General features: G+C 61.5%; 1 protein-coding gene across 2 annotated transcripts in view; it reads left to right on the top strand.

Annotated features, from left to right (window-relative positions):
- Positions 1 to 20,406, top strand: part of COL18A1 (collagen type XVIII alpha 1 chain) — a 56,288-nt gene that overhangs the window by 25,340 nt on the left and 10,542 nt on the right. For both annotated transcript variants that reach the window (XM_025378854.1, XM_025378853.1), the window contains exons 9-31: positions 750 to 812; positions 918 to 1,004; positions 1,324 to 1,377; positions 1,557 to 1,715; positions 2,730 to 2,792; positions 3,565 to 3,591; positions 5,198 to 5,329; positions 5,770 to 5,832; positions 6,736 to 6,762; positions 7,742 to 7,777; positions 8,633 to 8,704; positions 9,006 to 9,041; positions 9,395 to 9,484; positions 10,669 to 10,698; positions 10,813 to 10,839; positions 11,302 to 11,364; positions 11,840 to 11,914; positions 12,851 to 12,877; positions 13,167 to 13,220; positions 13,653 to 13,727; positions 14,835 to 14,903; positions 15,555 to 15,597; positions 16,103 to 16,165. In XM_025378854.1, coding sequence (XP_025234639.1) covers positions 750 to 812; positions 918 to 1,004; positions 1,324 to 1,377; positions 1,557 to 1,715; positions 2,730 to 2,792; positions 3,565 to 3,591; positions 5,198 to 5,329; positions 5,770 to 5,832; positions 6,736 to 6,762; positions 7,742 to 7,777; positions 8,633 to 8,704; positions 9,006 to 9,041; positions 9,395 to 9,484; positions 10,669 to 10,698; positions 10,813 to 10,839; positions 11,302 to 11,364; positions 11,840 to 11,914; positions 12,851 to 12,877; positions 13,167 to 13,220; positions 13,653 to 13,727; positions 14,835 to 14,903; positions 15,555 to 15,597; positions 16,103 to 16,165 — 1,435 coding nt within the window. The remainder of the gene's footprint in view (positions 1 to 749; positions 813 to 917; positions 1,005 to 1,323; positions 1,378 to 1,556; positions 1,716 to 2,729; positions 2,793 to 3,564; positions 3,592 to 5,197; positions 5,330 to 5,769; positions 5,833 to 6,735; positions 6,763 to 7,741; positions 7,778 to 8,632; positions 8,705 to 9,005; positions 9,042 to 9,394; positions 9,485 to 10,668; positions 10,699 to 10,812; positions 10,840 to 11,301; positions 11,365 to 11,839; positions 11,915 to 12,850; positions 12,878 to 13,166; positions 13,221 to 13,652; positions 13,728 to 14,834; positions 14,904 to 15,554; positions 15,598 to 16,102; positions 16,166 to 20,406) is intronic.

Raw genomic sequence — 20,406 nt, 5'->3', positions numbered from 1 at the left:
ATCCACAGGGCTCAGCAACAGGCTTGATCTTAGACTTTCCCATCCGGAAAAGGAAAATCCTGCCCGACTTTGTCACCATCACTTGGACACTTCAAAACACTGACCTTCACCTGGGCACGAGGCCGTCACCTGCTTCCCCGTGCAGCAAACACGCAGGTGCTCTGCCCACCACATCCCCCTACACCACACGTGGACACATGCACACTACACACACCACATGTGCACACACCACACATTACACACCACAGGTGGGCACATGCACACACGTACACGTACCACACGCACACACGGCATACACCACACATGGCCACATACTACACACATACACATACCACGTGTGCACACACATGCACACACCGTGCATTATGCACACCATACATGCACACTCACGTCACACAGACATATCACACATGCACACACCATACCCGTCACACATACTGTGCATACCACATCCACACACATATATGTAACAACCCAAGCACCGGCTATTGTGGAGGCCGTCGGGGGACCTGCTGTGACCTCCCGAGGGATGCTCCCCACAGCTTCCCCCAGGCGTGGCTGGTGAGATGGGCTCAGGCGGGAGACAATCTGCTGGGCCTGGCACCCTCCTACTTTCCGGGCCCCGGAGACTCCCCTGAAGAGCTCAGCTCCCGTCTGTCCCCTGCCTGAGGGAAGAGCACTGAGGGTGCCAGGCTGTGGCCCATGGTGGGGTGTCTCCCCTGACCGGGCTCCCGGCTGCTGTGTTCCAGGGCGACACCGGGCCGCAGGGCTTCCCCGGGACTCCAGGGGATGTGGGCCCCAAGGGTGACAAGGTGAGTCTTTGTGGCTGGGCGGGGCCCCTTCCTGTGTTGGCCCTTGGCCCGAGGTGGGGGCTGCGTGCGTGCCCAGGGTGTGACGAGCTTGTCTTGTGTTCCCAGGGAGACCCCGGGGTTGGAGCGAGAGGACCCCCAGGACCCCAAGGGCCTCCGGGGCCCCCAGGACCCTCCTTCAGACACGACAAGCTGGTGAGTCCTGCCCTTGGCTTCCTGTGACCTGGGCTCTGCCGTCCTCAAAAGCAGGCACTGCTTCTGGGAGGGCATCTGGCCCAGGAGGATCAGCTCCACCCTCAGGGGCTTGCATGGGGTCTCAGCTGAGCTGAGGGGTCACAGGTGTGGTGGGAGCTCCCACCCACCTGCCTTCAGGCTTCTCTGGGGGCAGCAGAGGGGCCGTGGTTTCTCAGCTCCTCGTAGAAACAGCTTGATGCGCAGCTCGCGGGGCGGGGGCCAGGAGTAGCCAGGCGGGGGCCAAGCTCAGGGCAATGCGTCTCTCGGCTCTTTTCCTCAGACCTTCATTGACATGGAGGGATCTGGCTTCGGTGGTGATCTGGAGGCCCTGCGGGTGAGTGGCCCTTAACCTGCGGCGCTGCCCAATGTCTGTGCCCATGAGGAACAGGCCACGGACCCCCGAGATTCAGCTGGGATCCTGTGGGGGGTGGGGACGAGGCCTGGTTTGAGGGTGGTGGTCATCCCTGGTGGGTGCCACATGGGCTGTGACCATCTGTGTTTGCCCACGTCCAGGGTCCTCGAGGCTTCCCCGGACCCCCCGGACCCCCTGGTGTCCCAGGCCTGCCCGGCGAGCCAGGCCGCTTTGGGGTGAACAGTTCTGACGTCCCAGGACCCGCCGGCCTTCCTGGTGTGCCTGGGCGCGAGGGTCCCCCCGGGTTTCCCGGCCTCCCGGTAAGTCCTGCCTCAGGAGTCCTGTCTGCTGGGAGTGGGGGGTGAACACCCCACGTGGGACCCCTGCCCCACCTCAGGCCTCCCCAGTCCCCGCCCCTCACCTCATCTCCCCTGGGAGCTGGCGGACAACTCCAGACTCGGGGCCACCCTGGGGTGTGTGGAGGCACCTCAGTGGCTACCCCGTGGTTCTGGGGGTGCTGACCAGTGGGGGTGGCTGCAAGCAAGGCCTCCGACTTCTGGCCCTGTGGGTCCGCGGACTGCACAGAGTGTCTCCATGAGCAATTCCCATGGGTGGGGGTGGGAGGGCCGAGGTCAGCACTGCCGGAGGGCCAGGGGAGGGAGGAGCCTGCTTGGCCAGCACAGCTCATGGGGTCTCAGGGCCCCGCGGCAGGCTCCCCACTGGCTCTGCCACATATGACGGGCAGCAGGTGCCTGCAGACATGGCTGCCGTAATTGGGTCACGCTGCGCTGGCATCCCGTGGCCCGAGGTCACTCAGTAGCGTGCTGTGGCGTGTAGGGCAGGGAGTGTGTGGTTAGGTCACCCATGACGTGCCCCTGCCTCCGTGACAGTCCCTACCTGAGGCAACCAACTCTCCTGATGGGCGTTCGCCATCACCATTGGCTCTGAGGCCTCTCTGAGTGCCACGTGGCAAGCCCTCCCCAGCATCCAATCTAAGGGACAATTTGGGCTTAAAGAATATGCCTAATCCATATTCATACGTGTGGCCAGACCGTCTGTCAGAGGGAGCAGCGGTTACCCCAGCCCTGGTGTTAAGTGCCTTCCAGCCATGGTGCTGTCGGCCCTGCCATCTCATCCTGCCAATGTGGCCGTGAAACTGTGGGTTGCACAGGCCGTGGGGTCTCCTGTGAGCCCTGGGACCCGGGCCCTGTGTCTGGGGAACGCTCTGTGTCCTGCCTTTGGGCCACCTGTGGAAGCACAGATAACCTGTTAACTCAGAAATCATTTTAGTGGCTGAATGCCATCAAGATCCACTATGCTCTGCTCTCCTCCAGGGACCCCCAGGCCCTCCAGGAAAAGAGGGGCCCCCAGGAAGGACGGGGCAGAAAGGCAGCCTGGTAAGTCTCCTCTCGAGTCTAGGGTGAATGGGGCCCGGCACCACACCATGTGGCCAGGGCTGGCTGAGCGCTGGGGGTCCAGGGGTGCCTGGTGACGTCCGTGAAGGGGAAGTGCCAGGAATAGCCGCCCCCATCACAGCCCCACAGCCTGGGGCCTCGGGCTCTGGAGGTCACCCTGACCTGGGCACTCGGGTAGAAATTATGGACCGTGATGATGCCGGACTCATGGCTTTTAAGAACGTGGGCGCCCCGCGAGATCTGAGATCTTACTCCAAGTTTCCACATTGGTTACGGGGCAGTGGCCATGAGCCTCTGTCAGACTGATGCCAGGAGCTGGGGCCCCGGGCGTTTGTGGGTGGACCTTGCGGGAGGCGCCTGCGTCCAGCCCCCTGGGGAGCGGTCTCCAGCGTGACCTCAGATGAGAGCTGCTCTGCTTTGGGCTGAGCAGGGGACGTTGGCTGTCAATGCCCCTTGCGGCTCTAAGCCTGTGGCTGAGCTTGAAGGACCCTCCCTGGGGAGGCATCCAGGCCCCACGTGGAGCCGGGTCCAGCATTGGGATCAGGCTTGGCGTCCCTTGTGGCTTCCCTTTCAGGACCCCAACCATACCAGAAAGGGGTATGACAATGGCAACAGCCTCAGAAACTATTAAACCAGCACAGGCAGCAAAGCAGGGATCCCGGTCGGGGCGTAGTTCCTGGCAGGGCAACGCACCTTCCTCTGTCCTCTGTGCTGCGGGCCTGATTTTGTCATAACCCTGCTCTTTTCCGTACAGGGTGAAGCAGGCGCCCCAGGACATAAGGTACAAGCAGAATCCCCAGCACAGCCGTCCCCTGCCCCTGGTGCCCACTCAGTGGTCGTGCCCCCGAGGAGGGTGGGGGCCCCACGGTCGAGGGAGTAAGCTCTCCTGGGGCTGGCCTTGACCCCCAATCCTGCCAGCCGTCCACCCTGCCGGAATTGCTGGCAGCGGCCTCTGTCACTCTGGTGAGGTGGCTTCGGCCCTTGTCACTCTTGCGATGTGGCTTCCACCGAGCTCTGGTCTGCTGGTGAACTGAGGGCAGATGTGTCCTGGAAGCTGAGCTCCTCTGGAAACGAGCTCCCTGTGGCGAGTGCGATAAAGCAGCTCTGGGAGCTTCAGGAGGAGGGGCTGGGCCACTGCAGGTGGAGAGGTCGCCTGTGGCCTGGGGAGGGTCCTGAGCTGGGCCCCCCAACATCCTCCCACAGGCGAGCCCCATCCGCCTGCCCTGCAGGCTCATGAGCGTCTGGGGGCACTCGGAGGGAGCACTGAAGGCAACTGGGGTGTCCTTGGTGGCCCTGGCCTGGTCCAGAGTCTGCTCAGACCCTCTGGACTCAGGGCAGCCACTCTCCATGGACCCAGCCTTCCTTCGGGCAGCCTGAGGTCCGGGCCACAGCCTGCTTGACCAGACAGCTTATCTGACGCCCCCACAACGACCCACTTCCTCCTCCTGTTCTGCTGGAGTGGAGCTGGAGGAGGAGCCGGAACCCTGCAGAGGAGGTGCTGGGAGCTGGTCCTGGGCCTCCAGTTGGCATCTGTGCCGACCCCACGACCACACATGCCCCCGGAGGTCCCCTCGAGGATCCAGGCCTCTGTGGGCCACCCACTCGAATCATGTCCAAAACATCTGGAGCTCCTCACCTCGGGCTGGACAGGGTTGGCACTGACAGGGAACTTCCCCCAGAGCACAGCCAAGCCCCAGGCTGGGGGTGATGAGGGAAGGAAGGCCGGTGGGGAGAGGCATGAGGAAGAGGACAGCAGCGAGTCAGGTGGTGAGAGCACCAGGAGGGGCTGAGAGGACACAGGCTGGGAGTGAAGGCATGTGCATATACACGCGCGCACGCACACACACACGATGCACACACACACACAATCTCCAGCATATATACACGCGCGCGCACACACAATGCACACACACACAATTTCTAGCATATATACACGCACGCATGCACACACACACAATGCACACACACACAATCTCCAGCATATATACACACGCGCACACACACAATGCACACACACACAATTTCCAGCATATGTGCACACACACACACACGCATACAATCTCCAGCATATGTGCGTGCACACACACACGCACACACAATCTCCAGCATATGTGCACACACACACACACACAATCTCCAGCATATGTGTGCGCGCGCACACACACACACAATATCCAGCATATGCACACACACACACACACACATATATCTCTCCAGCATAAAGTTAGAAGAAAGGCTGCTGTGAGGTCTGCGTTGCTTTGCAGAATGTTCCTTACCTTTTGATTTGCAGGGTTTAGAAGGCATCATAAGAAAACATATCTACACCAGGGTTGCAGGGCCAGCGGGGGCTGGGCTGGGTCCTGACACGCTCTCCTCACCTCATGCAGGGGAGCAAGGGAGACCCCGGTCCTGCTGGCGCTCGCGGGGAGAGCGGCCTGGCAGGAGCCCCTGGACCCGCTGGACCACCAGGCCCCCCTGGGCCCCCTGGGCCACCAGGACCAGGACTCCCCGCTGGATTTGTGAGTACCGCCTACATCTGACCCCCTGGAGTGCCGGGGGCTGCCTTTGCCCCAGCCCTGCTACCCCGGCGTCTCACTCACAGAGCAGCACGTCCTGCGCGGTGGTCTCACTGGCGCTGCCTTGGCCCACGATTCCATATTCCCCATGGTGGAGCTCGAGTCTCTCTCCCATCGCCCGTGCCCCACAGTGCTGATGGGGAACTCTGCCCAGCCATACCCTGGCACCTGTGCCCTGACCAAGAGCGAATGAGCTGACCCGAGATGGGCTGCCCCTGGGGGCCCCCACCCCGGCCCTGCCACCAGGTAGACAGTCCCCTTCCGAGAATGGAGGCTCCCCAGGCCACCGTGGCCCCAAAGTGAGGGGTCAGTGCCAGCCCCAGGGAGGGGCCCTTCCCTAAGAAGGGACACAGGCCCACGCGTGTCTTGTGTGTCTCCTCTAGGATGACATGGAAGGCTCCGGGGGGCCCTTCTGGTCAACAGCCCGAGGCGCCGATGGGCCGCAGGTACTCTTGTGAGCTGGGCGTGGCCAGCTCTGAGGGCTGAGGGAGTGTTGTCTGGGGCAGGAGGGTGTCCAGGAGGGTGTCCCTGAGAGCCACCAGCCTTGCATGGGGCCGGACGCTGCCCCGCAGAGCTGTGAGGGCCGCATGTGGCAGGCGCTGTGCACCATGGGCCACCCTCGCTCTTGGGAGATGCCCCTTCATTGAAGTAAAGTCACGGGATGAGGGCCTGGTCTGCAAAGTGGGAGACACTGTGGGTGGTCAAGACAAAGGAGCATGGGGCCGCATGCCGCCCGAAAGACAGGCCTTTCTGGGGAAATTCAAGTCATCACGTTCTTTTTGTGGCCCCAATTTTGGGAAGTAACAAATGTTCAGCCTGAGTAGAATCTGAAATTCCTATGAAATCTCCACCTTGTTCTACTGTTAACATATGTACTGCTCAGGGTTAGGGCCAGCAAAGAGTGACCAAAATCCCAAAACAACTGCTCAGACAGCTCAGCTGTGTCAGGGGCAGACCCAGGGGCCAGCAGCCCCTTCCTCCCCCACCCCCGCTGTCCCCTCCACACCACCATCTCTCCCGTGGTGCCAGCATGGAGGAGCCCCCAGGGCCACATGGGGCGGCTGAAGCCACAGTGTCCAGCTTCACGCTCAGAGGCGCAGCCTGTTGAGAGCATGGGTGTCTGGGACACGTTTCGTACTCTGAGCAAAATGAATGAGAAATTTCAATTAGGCAGAAACTAATTGATTCCATAATAAGTTAGAATGGCTTTACCATTTTAAGTCAGTACATTTCCTTTTACACACACATTTTTAATTGTTGACTGTTACCAGCGGGCTTTTCTTGTGGGAGAAGCATCTCACAGCAGGGCCTCCAGCTGCACTAACGCTGTGTCTCCTCTGCCCTGATAGGGACCCCCCGGCCTGCCAGGACTGAAGGTCAGTGACGGATGCGCCTGGGTTTCGGGGGTCGCTGGCTCAGCCCTGGCCTCCGCACCCCGGGGCTAGGGGAGACAGGGCCTTGCCTCGGGTTTTCTGTTGGCAGGAGTAGGATGAATTCATCCTGGGAAATTTGCAAAATACAGCAAAAAAGCCTAACAGGGAAATAATCGCACACTTCTCCAACCCAGACTTCCAGCATTAAGGGGCCATTGTCCCGTTCTCTCTCCGAAGCCCAGGAATCAAGATTCCTGGGTTCACACACCTGAAGCATATTCTCAGACTCGGGCTGAAAAGAGGGGCATGGGAGAAGAACCCGGGGTCCCTACCTCAGCTTCAGGGACAGGTGGGCTCCTGGGCTCAGGGACAGAGGCGTGGTGACCTTGTAGGACCCAGGAGCTTTGTCCTCTGCTTCCCCTGTCCCTGGGGGACACCAGCCCCCAGCCTGGCCCCGAAGACCCCACCCCGGCCCCGAAGACCCCACCCCTGCCCAGGCCCCGAAGCTCCCAGGGCAGGTGCCTGAGGGGTGAAGCCTGGAGGCTCCTATCCTGGGCCCTGGGCAGCAGCTGCCTTTCACCCCACTGCGCACTCATCAGTGTGTCCTCTGCTGTGTGCGGGGCCAAGGGCACATGGGGCCCACCCTGGGACTGGACTTTCACTTGTCACCAGCCCCTGCCATGGCACCCGCTCCTTTGAGAATGCTTTGCTTTCATTTGCAAGACATTGGAACATTACAAAAGGCTTTTTGGAAGATCCATGTATTCGCTTTCTTAAATTGTTTAAATGAGGCCATCTCAGCAGGGACCACGGGGTCCCTGCACAAGTTGCTCAGTGTCCCTGGGACCCCTCGGCTCTGGGCTGGAGGAGGGCGGTGAAATGCATCCTGGGTAACTCGCCCTTCCCTGCCCCCGGGGTGGACGCTGCCTGAGGACGGGGCTGGCCCAAACAGGTGCTTACCAAGCCCGCTTTATTCACTTAGGGGGATCCTGGTGTGCCTGGCCTGCGGGGAGCCAAGGTAAGCTCTGTGCCTGGCAGGGGGCTCCAAGGCCACAGTCCACAGCCCTGGGAGCCTCCTCACCCCACGTAGGTTCTGGGCACCCCCTCCAGGGCTGGGTGGGCTGTGGGGTCCTGGCCAGAGTGGCTGAGATGAAATGCTGGATGGGGACGTGGCCAGGCAGAGGCAGGGAGGGCCCAGGCGGACGTCTGTGGAGATCCGCTCGGGGCAGCCTCTCGTGCTCTTCCTCGCACTGCTTTGTTTATTTATAATTGAAGACATGCTGGTTTCAAAGGCAACCCCCAGAACACCCACCTGCAGGGCACCCAACCCCAGGGTACCCCCTGGTTTGACTGTGTCAGGAACATGGTCTTCCTTCCTCCCAGCTGTCTGACGGTGCAGGCCCCTTCGGCCCCTGCCACCGGCCTCCCGCCTCTCCCTCCTTTTCCCCAACTTCCCCGTCCTCCCCTTCCCTCTCCTCCACTTCCCCCTCCCCCTTCCCCCTCCCCCACTTCCCCTCCCCCACTTCCCCCCCCCACTTCCCCCTCCCCTTCCCTCTCCTCCACTTCCCCCTCCCCCACTCCCCCCACCCCCCTCCCCCACTTCCCCTCCGCACTTCCCCTTCCCCACTTCCCTCTCCCCCACTTCCTCCTCCCCCACTTCCTCCTCCCCCACTTCCTCCTCCCCACGTCCTCCTCCTCCCGACTCCCCCCCTCCTCTCCTCCATTCCTCCACAGCCCCTGCTCAAGCCCACAGGGGTGAGATAGAGAAGCCCAGGCCACCGCCACGTCCACGGGTGCCCCAGACTCCTCGTGGGGGTCCCCGCATTCCTGGGCATGTGGCCAATGCCCGGTGTCCTCCATGTGACCCTTTCAGGGAGAAGTTGGAGCAAACGGAGCCCCCGGGTTCCCCGGCCTCCCTGGCAGAGAGGGCACTGCTGGGCTCCAGGTGAGCCGCCTTGGTGGGCCCAGGGTGCAGGGGGGGTGTGGCGCCCCACAGGGACTATGCCAAGGTGGAAGCTGGCAGGAGGTGTGTCCCTCCCGGGTCCCTGGGCCTCCGTGTGCCCTCCCGGGTCTCTGAGTGCCAGGAGCCGAATACAAGTCTCCACCAGGACTCTCGGTGGCTGCCTCCCTCCCAGGCCCCAGCCGGTCGGGAAATAACCCCACATCTTCATCGCAGCCATCCGTCACGGGGAGCCAGGGGCTCCTGTTTCTGTCGGTGATGAACCATTTCCTTCCCATCTCTTCAGGGGCCAAAGGGAGACAGAGGCAGCCAGGGAGAAAAGGTGAGTGTCCCTGGGGCGGGTGGATGGGGTGAGGGGGCGCTGGGACATCTGGAAGGTTTGGCCTCAGCTGCCCCCAGGTCTGTGCTCCTGCCACCCATGTGACCTCAGAGACTCGGGGCAAAGACCCTCAAGTTGACAGGGGTGGCTCTCAGGCTGGGGGCAGTGTGTGTGGCTCGGCCATCCCTGTTGCAGCCTGCCCTGCCTGGCGGGGGCCTCCAAGGCCACAGTCCACAGCCCTGGGCCCCTCCTCACCCCCCGTGGGTGCTGGGCACCCCCTCCAGGACTGGGTGGACTTTGGGGTCCTGGCCAGAGTGGCTGAGATGAAATGCTGGACACGTTTCATCCTTTTCCAGGGAGATCCAGGGAAGGACGGAGTCGGGCAGCCAGGCCTCCCCGGACCCCCCGGACCCCCGGGGCCTGTGGTCTACGTGTCGGAGCAGGATGTAAGGACGCTGCATGGGTGGGCACCCAATCTGTCCAGATACCCCACTGGGTGCAGAGATCCCTCCCTGAGCCCCCCACACCCCCCCAGGTCAGGACAGGCCTTGACTGCAAGGCCACACTCCAACTCCACAGTGGGGGCTGCAGAGGCCCTCGGTCAGAGACGCCCGGGGAGCCCAGCTCCATGTGGTGATGGAGACACTGGAGGGGTGAGGCCTGCACAGGGGGCCAGTGTTATTATGTCAGAGGTTCCCATCGGGTTCAGTCTCTGCGTCCTTGACATTGTGGCCCCAAAGCTGCGTGCAGTCACCCAGCTGCCCCGTCAGAAGCAGCAGACGCACCCTCGGCTCTCTGTGAAGGTTGTGTTGGTTCCAGAACCTTCCTCCCCACCGCAGCCCATCCATCAGGCCCATCGGCTGCACCCTCTGCACCTGCCAGCAGCGTGTCCCGCTGGCCTCACAGAGGCAGACGCGTCCCCACCCAGCCCCGCCACATGGAACACAGGGACCAAGCCCCCCTCTAGGCAGGACGCTGAGCCCCAGGCAGACACAGGGCCCAGGGGAGCAGAGCTGGGTGTGGCCAGGGGTTCAGATCCCTGCTTCTCTGTGGCCACCAGTGGAAGGGGCTGCCCAGGGCAGAGCTGAGAGCAGGCACCGTCTGTGACACTGGACAAGTTAGCTAACCCTTGTGCTCCAGCTCCTCACCTGGGAGGTGGGACCATAACAGTCTCGAGAGGAGGGGTGGGGTTGGGGAAAGGCAGGAGAGGGCCTGCCCCCTCATGGCTTTGCTCGGAGCAGGCAGACAGGCATCGGGAGACAGCAGCCCAAGGGGCCACAGGGACCTCGGTGTGACGGTCCAGTCATTGGAACGTCAGAAAAGCCCCCCGCCAGCCGAGCCGCCTCCGCCGGCAAGCAAGGGAGAGTCTAGCAGAGGAAGGAGCATTTTAAACCAAAATGGAAGTAAAAAGTGTCTTAGGGCTTAGGGCGTCTGGAGTCTGTGTCCGCCGCTCTGAGCCGCGGGGCGTCTGCGCTGCAGGAGGGACGCCCCAGGCCTAGAAAGAGTGTGGAAAGCAATACTTTCCTGTTTTGGTGTTTTGTTGATCTTGTAAGTCGCTCGGGGGGAGTCCAGTTTAATTTTAAATGCGGCTCTTTGTTTCTGATTTTTCTTTTTGCTGACTGGTGGACAGGGTGCCGTCCTGAGCGTGCCGGGACCTGAGGTACGTGCCTGCCCGGCTTCTAAGATGTGGGGACCTTGGTACAAGGCTGGGTGGGGTCCGGGCAGCCGCGTGGGTGCATGATGACCCCGGCTGACGCTGTCCCTTTTTCCCCAGGGCCGGCCGGGTTTCGCAGGCTTTCCCGTGAGTAACCTGGCGCCAGAGCTACGCGCTGCCCGCCACTGCCCTCCCTGCTGGGGAGGGGTCTCCTCCTGGTAGCACAGAGCAGCCTGGTCAAGCTGGGGTGGGCCTCGTCAGGCCCGAGGGATAGTGACAGTCACTGCCCCGAGGAAGTGATGGGAGCAGGGTGTGGGCAAGAGCCCCTGGCAGGCCCCGTGCTGGGTGGGCACCTGTGAGGCTGAGGCAGCTCCTTGCACCTGCAGAGGCCAGCAGTGTCCGGAGTGGGGCTGGGGCCGAGAGGTGCCCTGGGGGGGTCACCTGCAGAGGCCTGCAGTGTCCGGAGTGAAGCTGGGGCCGAGAGGGGCCCTGAGGGGGCCGACAAGGCAGGCATATTGCCAGGGGGCAGCTGTCCAGGGAGGTGGAGCAGCTGTCAGAGATGGGGGAGACGCTGGCCGCTCGGGCCTCACTGCCTGGCCTCCCTTCCAGGGACCTGCAGGACCCAAGGGCGACCTGGGCTCTAAGGGTGAACGAGGCTCCCCGGGACCCAAGGTAAGGAGCTCAGGTGCTGTCCCTCAACCCACTTTGTGACGCAGTGGTGGCCCCAGCCTGCCACTGTTGGGAGAAACTCGGGACCCCCCGGCTGCTACTGTGACTCACAAGGAGTACAGCCGCGCTCGGGCCGTCCCTGTGGTCACCTCCCGTGAGAGGACCCTGGGCTGTGAGGCCCAGTTGCAGAGACCCTGCCATCCCTGTGGTCACCTCCCGTGAGAGGACCTCAGGCTGTGAGGCCCAGTCGCAGAGACCCTGCCGTCCCTGTGGTCCTGCTGTCCCTGTGGTCACCTCCCGTGAGAGGACCCCGGGCTGTGAGGCCCAGTCGCAGAGACCCTGCCATCCCTGTGGTCACCTCCCGTGAGAGGACCCCGGGCTGTGAGGCCCAGTCGCAGAGACCCTGCCTTCGGGGCTCTGGGTGAGGCTTTGTGGGCAGGAGCTGGCCCTGACCCTGCCGGACCTGCTGCTGTTCCAGGGTGAGAAGGGTGAACCGGGCAGCGTCTTCAGCCCCGACGGCAGTGCCCTGGGCCCTGCCCAGAAAGGAGCCAAGGTGAGGGCCGGGCAGCCTCCTTCCAGCGGGCGTGGGGGCTCCTGGGGCCGTGGAGACAGCCTGGGGAGGGTCTTCCTTAGGGTCTGGCTCCTGACGCACGAGCTTATCCCGAGCAGGGCTCCAGCATCCTGGCCTGGCCCTCATGGCCCTTCCTCTCTGGCACTCATGTTGGAGGTCCCGCCGGGCCCTCGTCCTCTCCCTGCCCCTGAGCCCACCCTGCTGAAGGGAGGTTCTCAGTGGGCTGCGGCTCTGAACTCGCGCCTCCCTGGGGCCTGGCCTGTGGGGTGCAGGTGCCCAGGCTGTACCACCTCAGCCTCAGCAGGTTTCTTGCTGCCCCTCCAACCTCTTCCTGGGGGCCCTGATGCTGTGGGCAGCAGCCGCAGGATCCTTCCTCTCTGCAGCCCCAGGGTGCCTGCAGGACCCCGAGCATGGCAGGGCCCGGAGTCAGTTCGTCAAGGGGCCTGTGCCTGGGTCCCCACCGCAGCAGGCAGCCGCCCAGACAAGCCCTGGGGGAGGGTCCTGGGGAGGAACCTGGATCTTTGGGGTGTGGAGCACTGGCTCTCCCACTGTCAGAGGAGCAGTGAGCCCTCCGGGGTCTTAGGGGTGCACCTCAGACACAGGATCCCCAGGCCCAGCGAGAGCTCCACTGTTCCACCCGGCTGTGCATCGGAGCCAGGGCCTGCGGCAACCGGGACACTGTGGCACACACCCTCCGCCCCTGCTTCAGGGCCCCGGGGTAAACCCCATGCTTGCACCAACCTGGATGCAAACCCCAGTCCTGAACCTCCCCTTGCCAGCAGCTCCCGTCCTCCCAGGGCTGCCTGCACCTTGAGGACTGCCCAGTGCACCCAAAGGGGCCACAAGGGTCCTCAGGGAGGCTGCCGGGTGGGGCATAAGCCGCCATCTAACTGTGCCTTCTTGGTTTTTTTTGCTCAGGGAGAGCCGGGCTTCCGAGGACCCCCGGTAAGTCGGCCTGTGGCTTTCTCTGCACCGAGCTTGGGCATGACGGCCCCCAAGGACACGGTCGCCCGCAGCTGCTGAGTTCGTGCTGTGCAGCCCAGGGCTCATCTCCCAAGTGCAGCTCTAAAGCACATGGGGCAGGTGTCGGTGTGAGGCTGCAGCGGGCTCCTCCGAGCTGATGGGTGGCCCAGGGCAATGGGCTCTGCACGGCCCCTCCCCTTCCCCAGGACCCCCCAACTCGTGGACAAGGGCCAGGTCTGTTCCGCTAAGCCTGGCTCCCTTCTTCTCGCAGGGTCCATACGGACGGCCAGGGCACAAGGGAGAGATTGGGTTCCCTGGACGGCCGGTGAGGACCTGGGGTCTCCAGTGGGGGCAGCAGATGGGGTCTGGCAGGTGGGGAGCAGCCCAGGCCCACGGGGTGACATGCCCAGAGGGGAGTGGACGGCCACCGCACCCGCTTCCTCCCCCCAGAACCGGCCTGGGCACAGCTCTTGTCCTGGATGTGGCTGGCAATACACCAGGAGGGGCCAGTACCCAGGAGGAGGCCCTGGGGGCAGACAGGGCAGTAGGCCTGTGTGTGCTGGGGTCAGTCACCTCCTCCCAAAAGGGTTCTTGAGCAGGAAGGAGGGGCGAGAAGGGCTGGGGTAGCCTGAGGGCTGGGAACGTTTGAGGCTGAGTGTGGGCCGGGCCTGGTGTGGGGCTACCAGAGCCACCTTACGGGAACATGGCTGGTGATGACCAGAGCCCAGCAGTTCCCACTCCCTGTGCTCTGCCCCAGGGTCGCCCCGGGATGAACGGATTGAAAGGAGAGAAAGGGGAGCCGGGAGATGCCCACCTTGGATTTGGCATGAGGGTGAGTGTCCCTCAAGGGGGGCCTGGGTGGCTGGGAGACCAGGACCTGGGAATGGCCTGGCCACAGCCTGGGGTCCTGCAGCTCCTCTCAGGGGCCACTTATAAGCAGCCCTGCCATGTGGCCACACTGCGCTGGTCCTGCCATATCCATGCACACTCATATATGATGTGCCACACTGCGCTGGTCCTGCCATATCCATGCACACTCATACATGATGTGCCACACTGCGCTGGTCCTGCCATACCTATGCACACTCATACATGTCCACACACATGCACACGTGTGCCCACTCACACATGCATGCACATATGCCCATACACTCGTACATGTGTGCACACATACACGTGCATTCATGCACATCCATATCCATACATGCTCATACATGTACACATGCCCACACACTCCACATATGCGCACATATACACATGTATTCGTGCATATGTGTGCCTGTCCACATGCACATACATACAAGTGTATACAGATGCTTATATACATGTGTGCATATACATGTGTGTATCCATATACTTATACACGAATGTAAGCCCTCCCTGGCTCATTCCATGATTGGCATACACACTGCACACGTACACTCATGCACACATACGCACACACACCTATACACATATATGCACGCATGTTCACCCATACACACACACACAACAGGCCAGCATGGATTCTCAGCAGGGCGTCCATGGGCCTGGGCCATGCCTTCCATGCCCTCCATGCCCTCCATGCTGGGGGTTCTCCCGCTCAGCCCAAAGGCATCCACTCTGCTGCTTTTGAGCCAAGAGCTTTGTCTCCCTGGTGTCAGCAGGGTGGGGCATTTTCAGTCAGCTTTTACCTGAGACGCAGACCCGGTGGCCTCTTCACTCCTCCCGAGGGACGTCTGTGCACGACTCCAACGTGGGATGAGGTGGGGCCGGGGCCAGCTCCTGTCCTCAGGGAGCCGTGGCCCGAGTGACCCACTGCATTCTCGGTTCTGCCTGGTCAGAGGTCTGCCTGGTCAGGTTTCTGATTTTTCTGATTTTTCTGAACTGTCCCTGCTCCCACCTGCTGCCTGACAGGCAGGCCATAAGCCTGACTAACAGCTCTCTGCCCTCCCCACAGGGAATGCCCGGCCCCCCAGGGCCTCCAGGGCCCCCAGGCCCTCCAGGGACTCCTGTTTACGACAGCAATGTAAGTCCCCAGGGCGCCCACTGTCCTGCGGCTGCCCTTGGCTCTTACACGGAGCCCCACAGAGGGGCTGGGCCTTCTTCTTCCCTGGCCTCTGCGTCCGCGGGTCCTTCTGGGATGGGCCCGTCTGGTGGGCGGTGGATTAGCAACTGAGTTCCCGAGGAAGGCGAAGGCATGTGGAAGGGAGGGCTCTCTGGGTGTGGAGCTGCTTCCAGCTGAAACTCTGCTAAGAGCTTGAGCCCAAGGGTGCTAGGGGCACCCCCTTTTTCCCAGGCTCAGCAAGGTGAAGTGACCGATAAGGGCCAAGCGGCATCACGCCGTGGCTCCTGCTCTCCGCACCCCTGTTCCCTCCCGTCTCTGACTAGGGGTGGCTGCCGTGGCTCCTGCTCTCCACACCCCTGTTCCCTCCCGTCTCTGACGGGGTGGCTGCCGTGGCTCCTACTCTCCACAGCCCCGTTCCCTCCTGTCTCTGACTAGGGGTGGCTGCCGTGGCTCCTGCTCTCCACACCCCTGTTCCCTCCCGTCTCTGACTAGCGGTGGCTGCCATGTGGCCTCATGCAGGGGCTGGTGCTTCTGGGCTTGGGGACCCCCGAGTGGTGGCGGCCTTCATTTCAGAACATTGCCCTCACAGCCACCTCTCCCCGATCCTTGCAGGTGTTTGCTGAGTCCAGCCGCCCCGGGCCTCCAGGATTGCCAGGTAAGGGCCCCGGGCTCACAGCTGAGGATACAGGCTCTGAAGGAATGCTCCAGGGCCCCACGTTCCTTTCCGCGCCAGCAGCAGTGAGACTCCCCCAGTGCCCTAAGGCCAGTGCCACACGCCCAGTCCACGCCCCAGTTCTGATGATCTTGGCCCTTCCTGGGGGCCCTCCCAGCACGGCTGTCCAGGATCTGACCTTGGGGTGGCCCCATTTGCTGTTCTCCATTTAGACTTTGCTTTTCTGCCCAAAGCAGAGTAGAAGCAGCCCCATCCCTGCTGTTGGTCAGCACGTGCCCTGCAGATGTGGCCTGGCCTCCACGTGGCCTGCTGAGGGGGACCCGGGGTGCCCCTGCTCTCCCAGAGCTCCTACCCTGACTGTCCGCACGTCCATCTGATGCCCCCCATCCAGGCCCCCAGGCACTGGGGCATTTCAGGCAGGAGGGGCACCACCCTGGAGCCCTCCCTGGCACACTCCGTGACGGGCACTGGGTCTCTCTTCCTCCAGGGAATCAGGGCCCTCCAGGACCCAAGGGCACCAAAGGAGAAGTGGGCCCCCCCGGACCACCAGGTGAGCACCTCTGGGCCTCCCAGTTGGAGGAGCCGTGGCGTGGCCAGCACTGAAGCGTGCTCACACCCAGAGCCCCCCGGCGGCTCCTGGACCCTCACTGGGTGGTGACCACCTCACCCTGTAGGAGGAAGGAAGCCCCTTCTGGGCTGATGCGGCCATCAGAGGACGTGGATTTGGAGGCAGGGGTGGCTGCAGGGCACAGGCCCAGCAAGATACCCCCATCACCCCATCTCCTGAGGAGCAGGCGGCCGCCCTTCCGCACTAGACCCCAGTGGGCACTGTGCAAAGACACAGCAGCCTCGGCATGCCAGCGGTCCTGAGACACCCCTCCCCTCCCCTCCACGGGGCCGGCGGTCGTGAGACGCCCCCTCCCCTCCCCTCCACGGGGCTGGCGGTCCTGAGACGCCCCCTCCCCTACATGGGGCCGGGGGTTGGCCCTGGAAGACCTTCTGTCGAGAAACTCTCCAGGGCCTCGTGTGGGAAGGAGGCGTTGCCCAACAGGCTGTCCGGAGGGTGAGCCCAACACCCCCGCTCCTCCTGAAGGACGAGAATTGCCCCCTGAGCCCTACCTCCATTGAGGGTAGTGGGGCTGCTTGGATGTCCTGCCAAGACCACCGAGAACAGCTGGATAAAATGTGAGAAAACCACTGTTTGAGGATGTCTGGGGGCTGGCAGAGCAGAAGCCCAGAGAGCCAGGCCAGCGTCAGGCGCCTCTCGCCGCCACGGTCCCCTCTCGCCACCAGGGTCCCCTCTCGCCACCAGGGTCCCCTCTTGCCACCAGGGTCCTCTGCTGAGGAGGCTGCAATACCTGCTGTAGCTGGGGCTGCACCTTGGAGTGGGAAGGGACCACGCAGGCAGAGGTTGAGTCAGGCCGGGACATCCTTAAGGCCTGTGAAGGAAAAGGCAGGCAGAAAGCGAGTGGGAAGATGGAAGACGCACCTGTCGCATCCTTGGATCTCAGCGTCACACACGACGCCCAGGAAGGAGTGAGTGGGGCATAGATGGCTGGTGCTGACCAGAAGCCCGGAGGAGAGGCCGATGACACACCCGACCGGGAGGCCCAGCTCATGGGGTCATCAGACCGCCTTGAACTCCAAAGGTCACATTCGAAAGCCACGGGAAGCCTGGAGATGGCAGCAGAGAACTGGGAAGCTCAGAGGTGTCCGGACCAACCCAGGGCTGAAGGCGGAACAGCTGGAGCTTGAGACCTGTCTGTAGGTTTTGGTGGACATGGGGTTGCCTGTCCCTGGGAGCCAGAACGAGGGCTCCGAGGGCTCCAAAGGGAACAGTGTTTGCAGGCAGAACGTCCAAGGAAGGCTCAGAGTGTTCCCCTCATTCGAAGGATCAATAATAAGAATGACAAGAGATGAATCAGCGAAACGGGAGAAGCCAGAAGACCATAAATGGTTTCCAGAATATCCAAGAAAGGCCAGTGGAGACTCCGACAGCCAATGGATTCCCGTAGCCTTCGGAACGAGGATGACATGCAGGCTGGCCACTCCGGACCCGAGCTGTGTCGGTGGTGGAGGGCACTTCAGGGGGAGGATGAGGCCGAGGGAAAGGAGTGCAGAGATGGGGAGAGACAGCGCCGGCGGGAACTGGCATCCCAGCGACAGTGGGGTCAGAGGCTCCTGTGGAAACCAGCATGGGCTGCCCAGCACAGGGTCCCAGTGACAGTGGGGTCAGAGGCTCCTGCAGGAACTGGCAAAGGCTGCCCAGCACAGGGTCCCAGCGACAGTGGGGTCAGAGGCTTCTGCAGGAACTGGCGAAGGCTGCAAGGCACAGGGTCCCAGCGACAGTGCAATTACAGGTTGCCGTGGTCTCAGCGCCCTGAGGAGTGGCGGTGGTCCTCACTCTGTTGGACAGTGAGGTTGGAGAGGAATGCAGAGCTGACACCGGTGGAGAGGCAGGAGGGCAGGCAGGATGGCACACACACAGGACGTTTAAAACGCACAGAGTGGATCCAAAAGAAGGCAAAACAGGAGAGCAAACGGAATGCAGAACAGGTGGGATGAACAGAAACTAGGGAATAAAACAGTAGATTTAGGCTCCGATACATCTGCAGGTGCTGTAAGTGTGACTGGAGTAGATACATCCACTGAAGGACAGGCATTGTCAATGGGATACAGCAAAACCGTATGCTCCTTACAAGAGACGGTCCCTGAACGCAAGGGCTGGAGACGTCAAGGCACCCAGAGGCTGGTGTGGGTTTGGGTGTGTGTGGAGTGTGTGTATGTGTGTGTGCTGGGTGTGTAGGGTGCAGGTGTGGGTGTGTGTGGAGTGTGGAGTATGCATATTTGGGTGTGCTGAGTGTGTAGTGTGGGGCTGTGAGGGTGTGTGGAGTGTGTGTATGTGGGTGTTGGGTGTGTAGTGTGCGGGTGTGGGTGTGTGTGGAGTATGGGTGTGTGGAGTGTGTATATGTGGGTGTGCTGAGTGTGTAGTGGTGTGTGGGGTGTGTAGCATGGGGGTGTGGGTAGAGTGTGCATATGTGGGTGTGCTGAGTGTGGTGTGAGGGTGTGTGTGGAGTGTATGTGGTTGTTGGGTGTGTAGTGTGGGGGTGTGTGGAGTGTGGGTATGTGGGTGCTGGGTGTGTCATGGAGTGTGGTTTGGCGTGTGTGGGGAGGGTGTGTGTCGTGTGGGGGTGTGGTTTGGTGTGTGTGTGTGTGCGTGCAAAGTGTATCCTGGAGTAAGAAACATGGTCAAAAATAAATGTTCATTGAGACAACGGAGCAAGTCTACCAGAGAAATTCAGTAATTCTACATTTCTGTGCATCTGATGAGATAGCCCTCAAGATATGACAAGTAAAAAGTTGGCAAAGTGAAAAAGAAAAACACAAATCGATCATTATAGGGGGACTTTCAGCCCAGGGAGATCTGAACAGCAGGTCTGACAGGCATCACCTGCAACCGTCTCCAGGCTGCATCCCCAGCATTGGGACCAGGGTCTGCCCCGGAGGGGCCCAGGCTAGGCTGAATGCAGGCCTGGCTTCCAGAACTGTGATCTCACGAGTGCAGCAGAAGCAAGTGGGAAATGCCCACAGGGCAGTGCCCTTCCAGGAGGCTCATGAGTCAAGAAGCAGGTGGAAGTGAGGAACCCCTGGCGCTTAGATGCGTCCGGGGCATCCTTAGTCCTCACACTGCAACCTCAGGGGCCTCCACAGCCGGTCACCTCCCTCTGCGGAAGGACCCAGCCCAGGAGGAAGCATGGGTCCTGACAGCAGCCATGACCTCCAACCCCAGGGACTGCACCTGTGGGATGGGGGTGCCCTGGGGGTGTGGAGCCACCTGCTCAGAGGCTTCTGGGTTACAGGGCACGGCCTCCAAGAGTGAGGTTGTCTCTACCCCGGTCAGGATTCCAGGGGAACAGTCACAGGAGAAGGTTTGCTCAAGGCCATCTAAGGTCCCACCTGGAGGGAGAACGGGTTTTGTCACCTCCATTGACACAATTACAGCTTTAAATAGTACCTGTTTCCACACATCAGCCTAAGATGCTAAAGAACAAACAGCATTTATTGTTAGAGAACAACAAACATTTATTTGATGAAAATAGTTGGGAAGAAATATTAAAGATCAAAAATGAGTGAAGAGAAATTATGTATGGTTTATGTATATAAAAATAGCAAGGATCAAGAAAGTCCAAAAATCCGAAGTTAATTCTTTGAAAAGGCTAACGGCATTCCTAACCTCTGCCAAGGCTGATGGAAAGGAGAGAAGCAACCAAGAGTGATATCAGCAAAGGGCTCCTCCGTGGTCTGGAAGGAGCCGCCTGGAACTTCCACAGCTTCACCCTCGGAGGGGGCGTGGGGACCTCAAGTCAGGGCCAAGACAGCTGCCTGCCCACCCTGGGAGGACAGGACGCGGGAAGGAAGGACATTTCCCACATAAGCTCCCCAAGTGGATCTGCAGGTGGACCGTCAGGGTTCACCGAGGTCACCAGATGGAAGGGGAGTTTAGAAAAACCACCAACTAGTCCTAAACAATTAAAAATGAAGTTTTGACCCCATTGTCTGGGCGCGGTGGCTTACGCCTGTAATCCCAGCACTTTGGGAGGCCGAGGCAGGCAGATCATGAAGTCAGGAGATCGAGACCATCCTGGCTAACACGGTGAAACCCCGTCTCTACTAAAAATACAAAAACTTAGCCGGGTGTGGTGGTGGGCGCTTGTAGTCCCAGCTACTCGGGAGGTGGAGGCAGGAGAATGGCGTGAACCCGGGGGGCGGAGCTTGCAGTGAGCCGAGATC

This window comes from Theropithecus gelada, chromosome 3 (assembly GCF_003255815.1).
Source record: "Theropithecus gelada isolate Dixy chromosome 3, Tgel_1.0, whole genome shotgun sequence".
NCBI lineage: Eukaryota > Metazoa > Chordata > Mammalia > Primates > Cercopithecidae > Theropithecus > Theropithecus gelada.
Note: the sequence above shows the minus strand (reverse complement) of the source record. Positions and strands in the feature narration are given on the sequence as shown.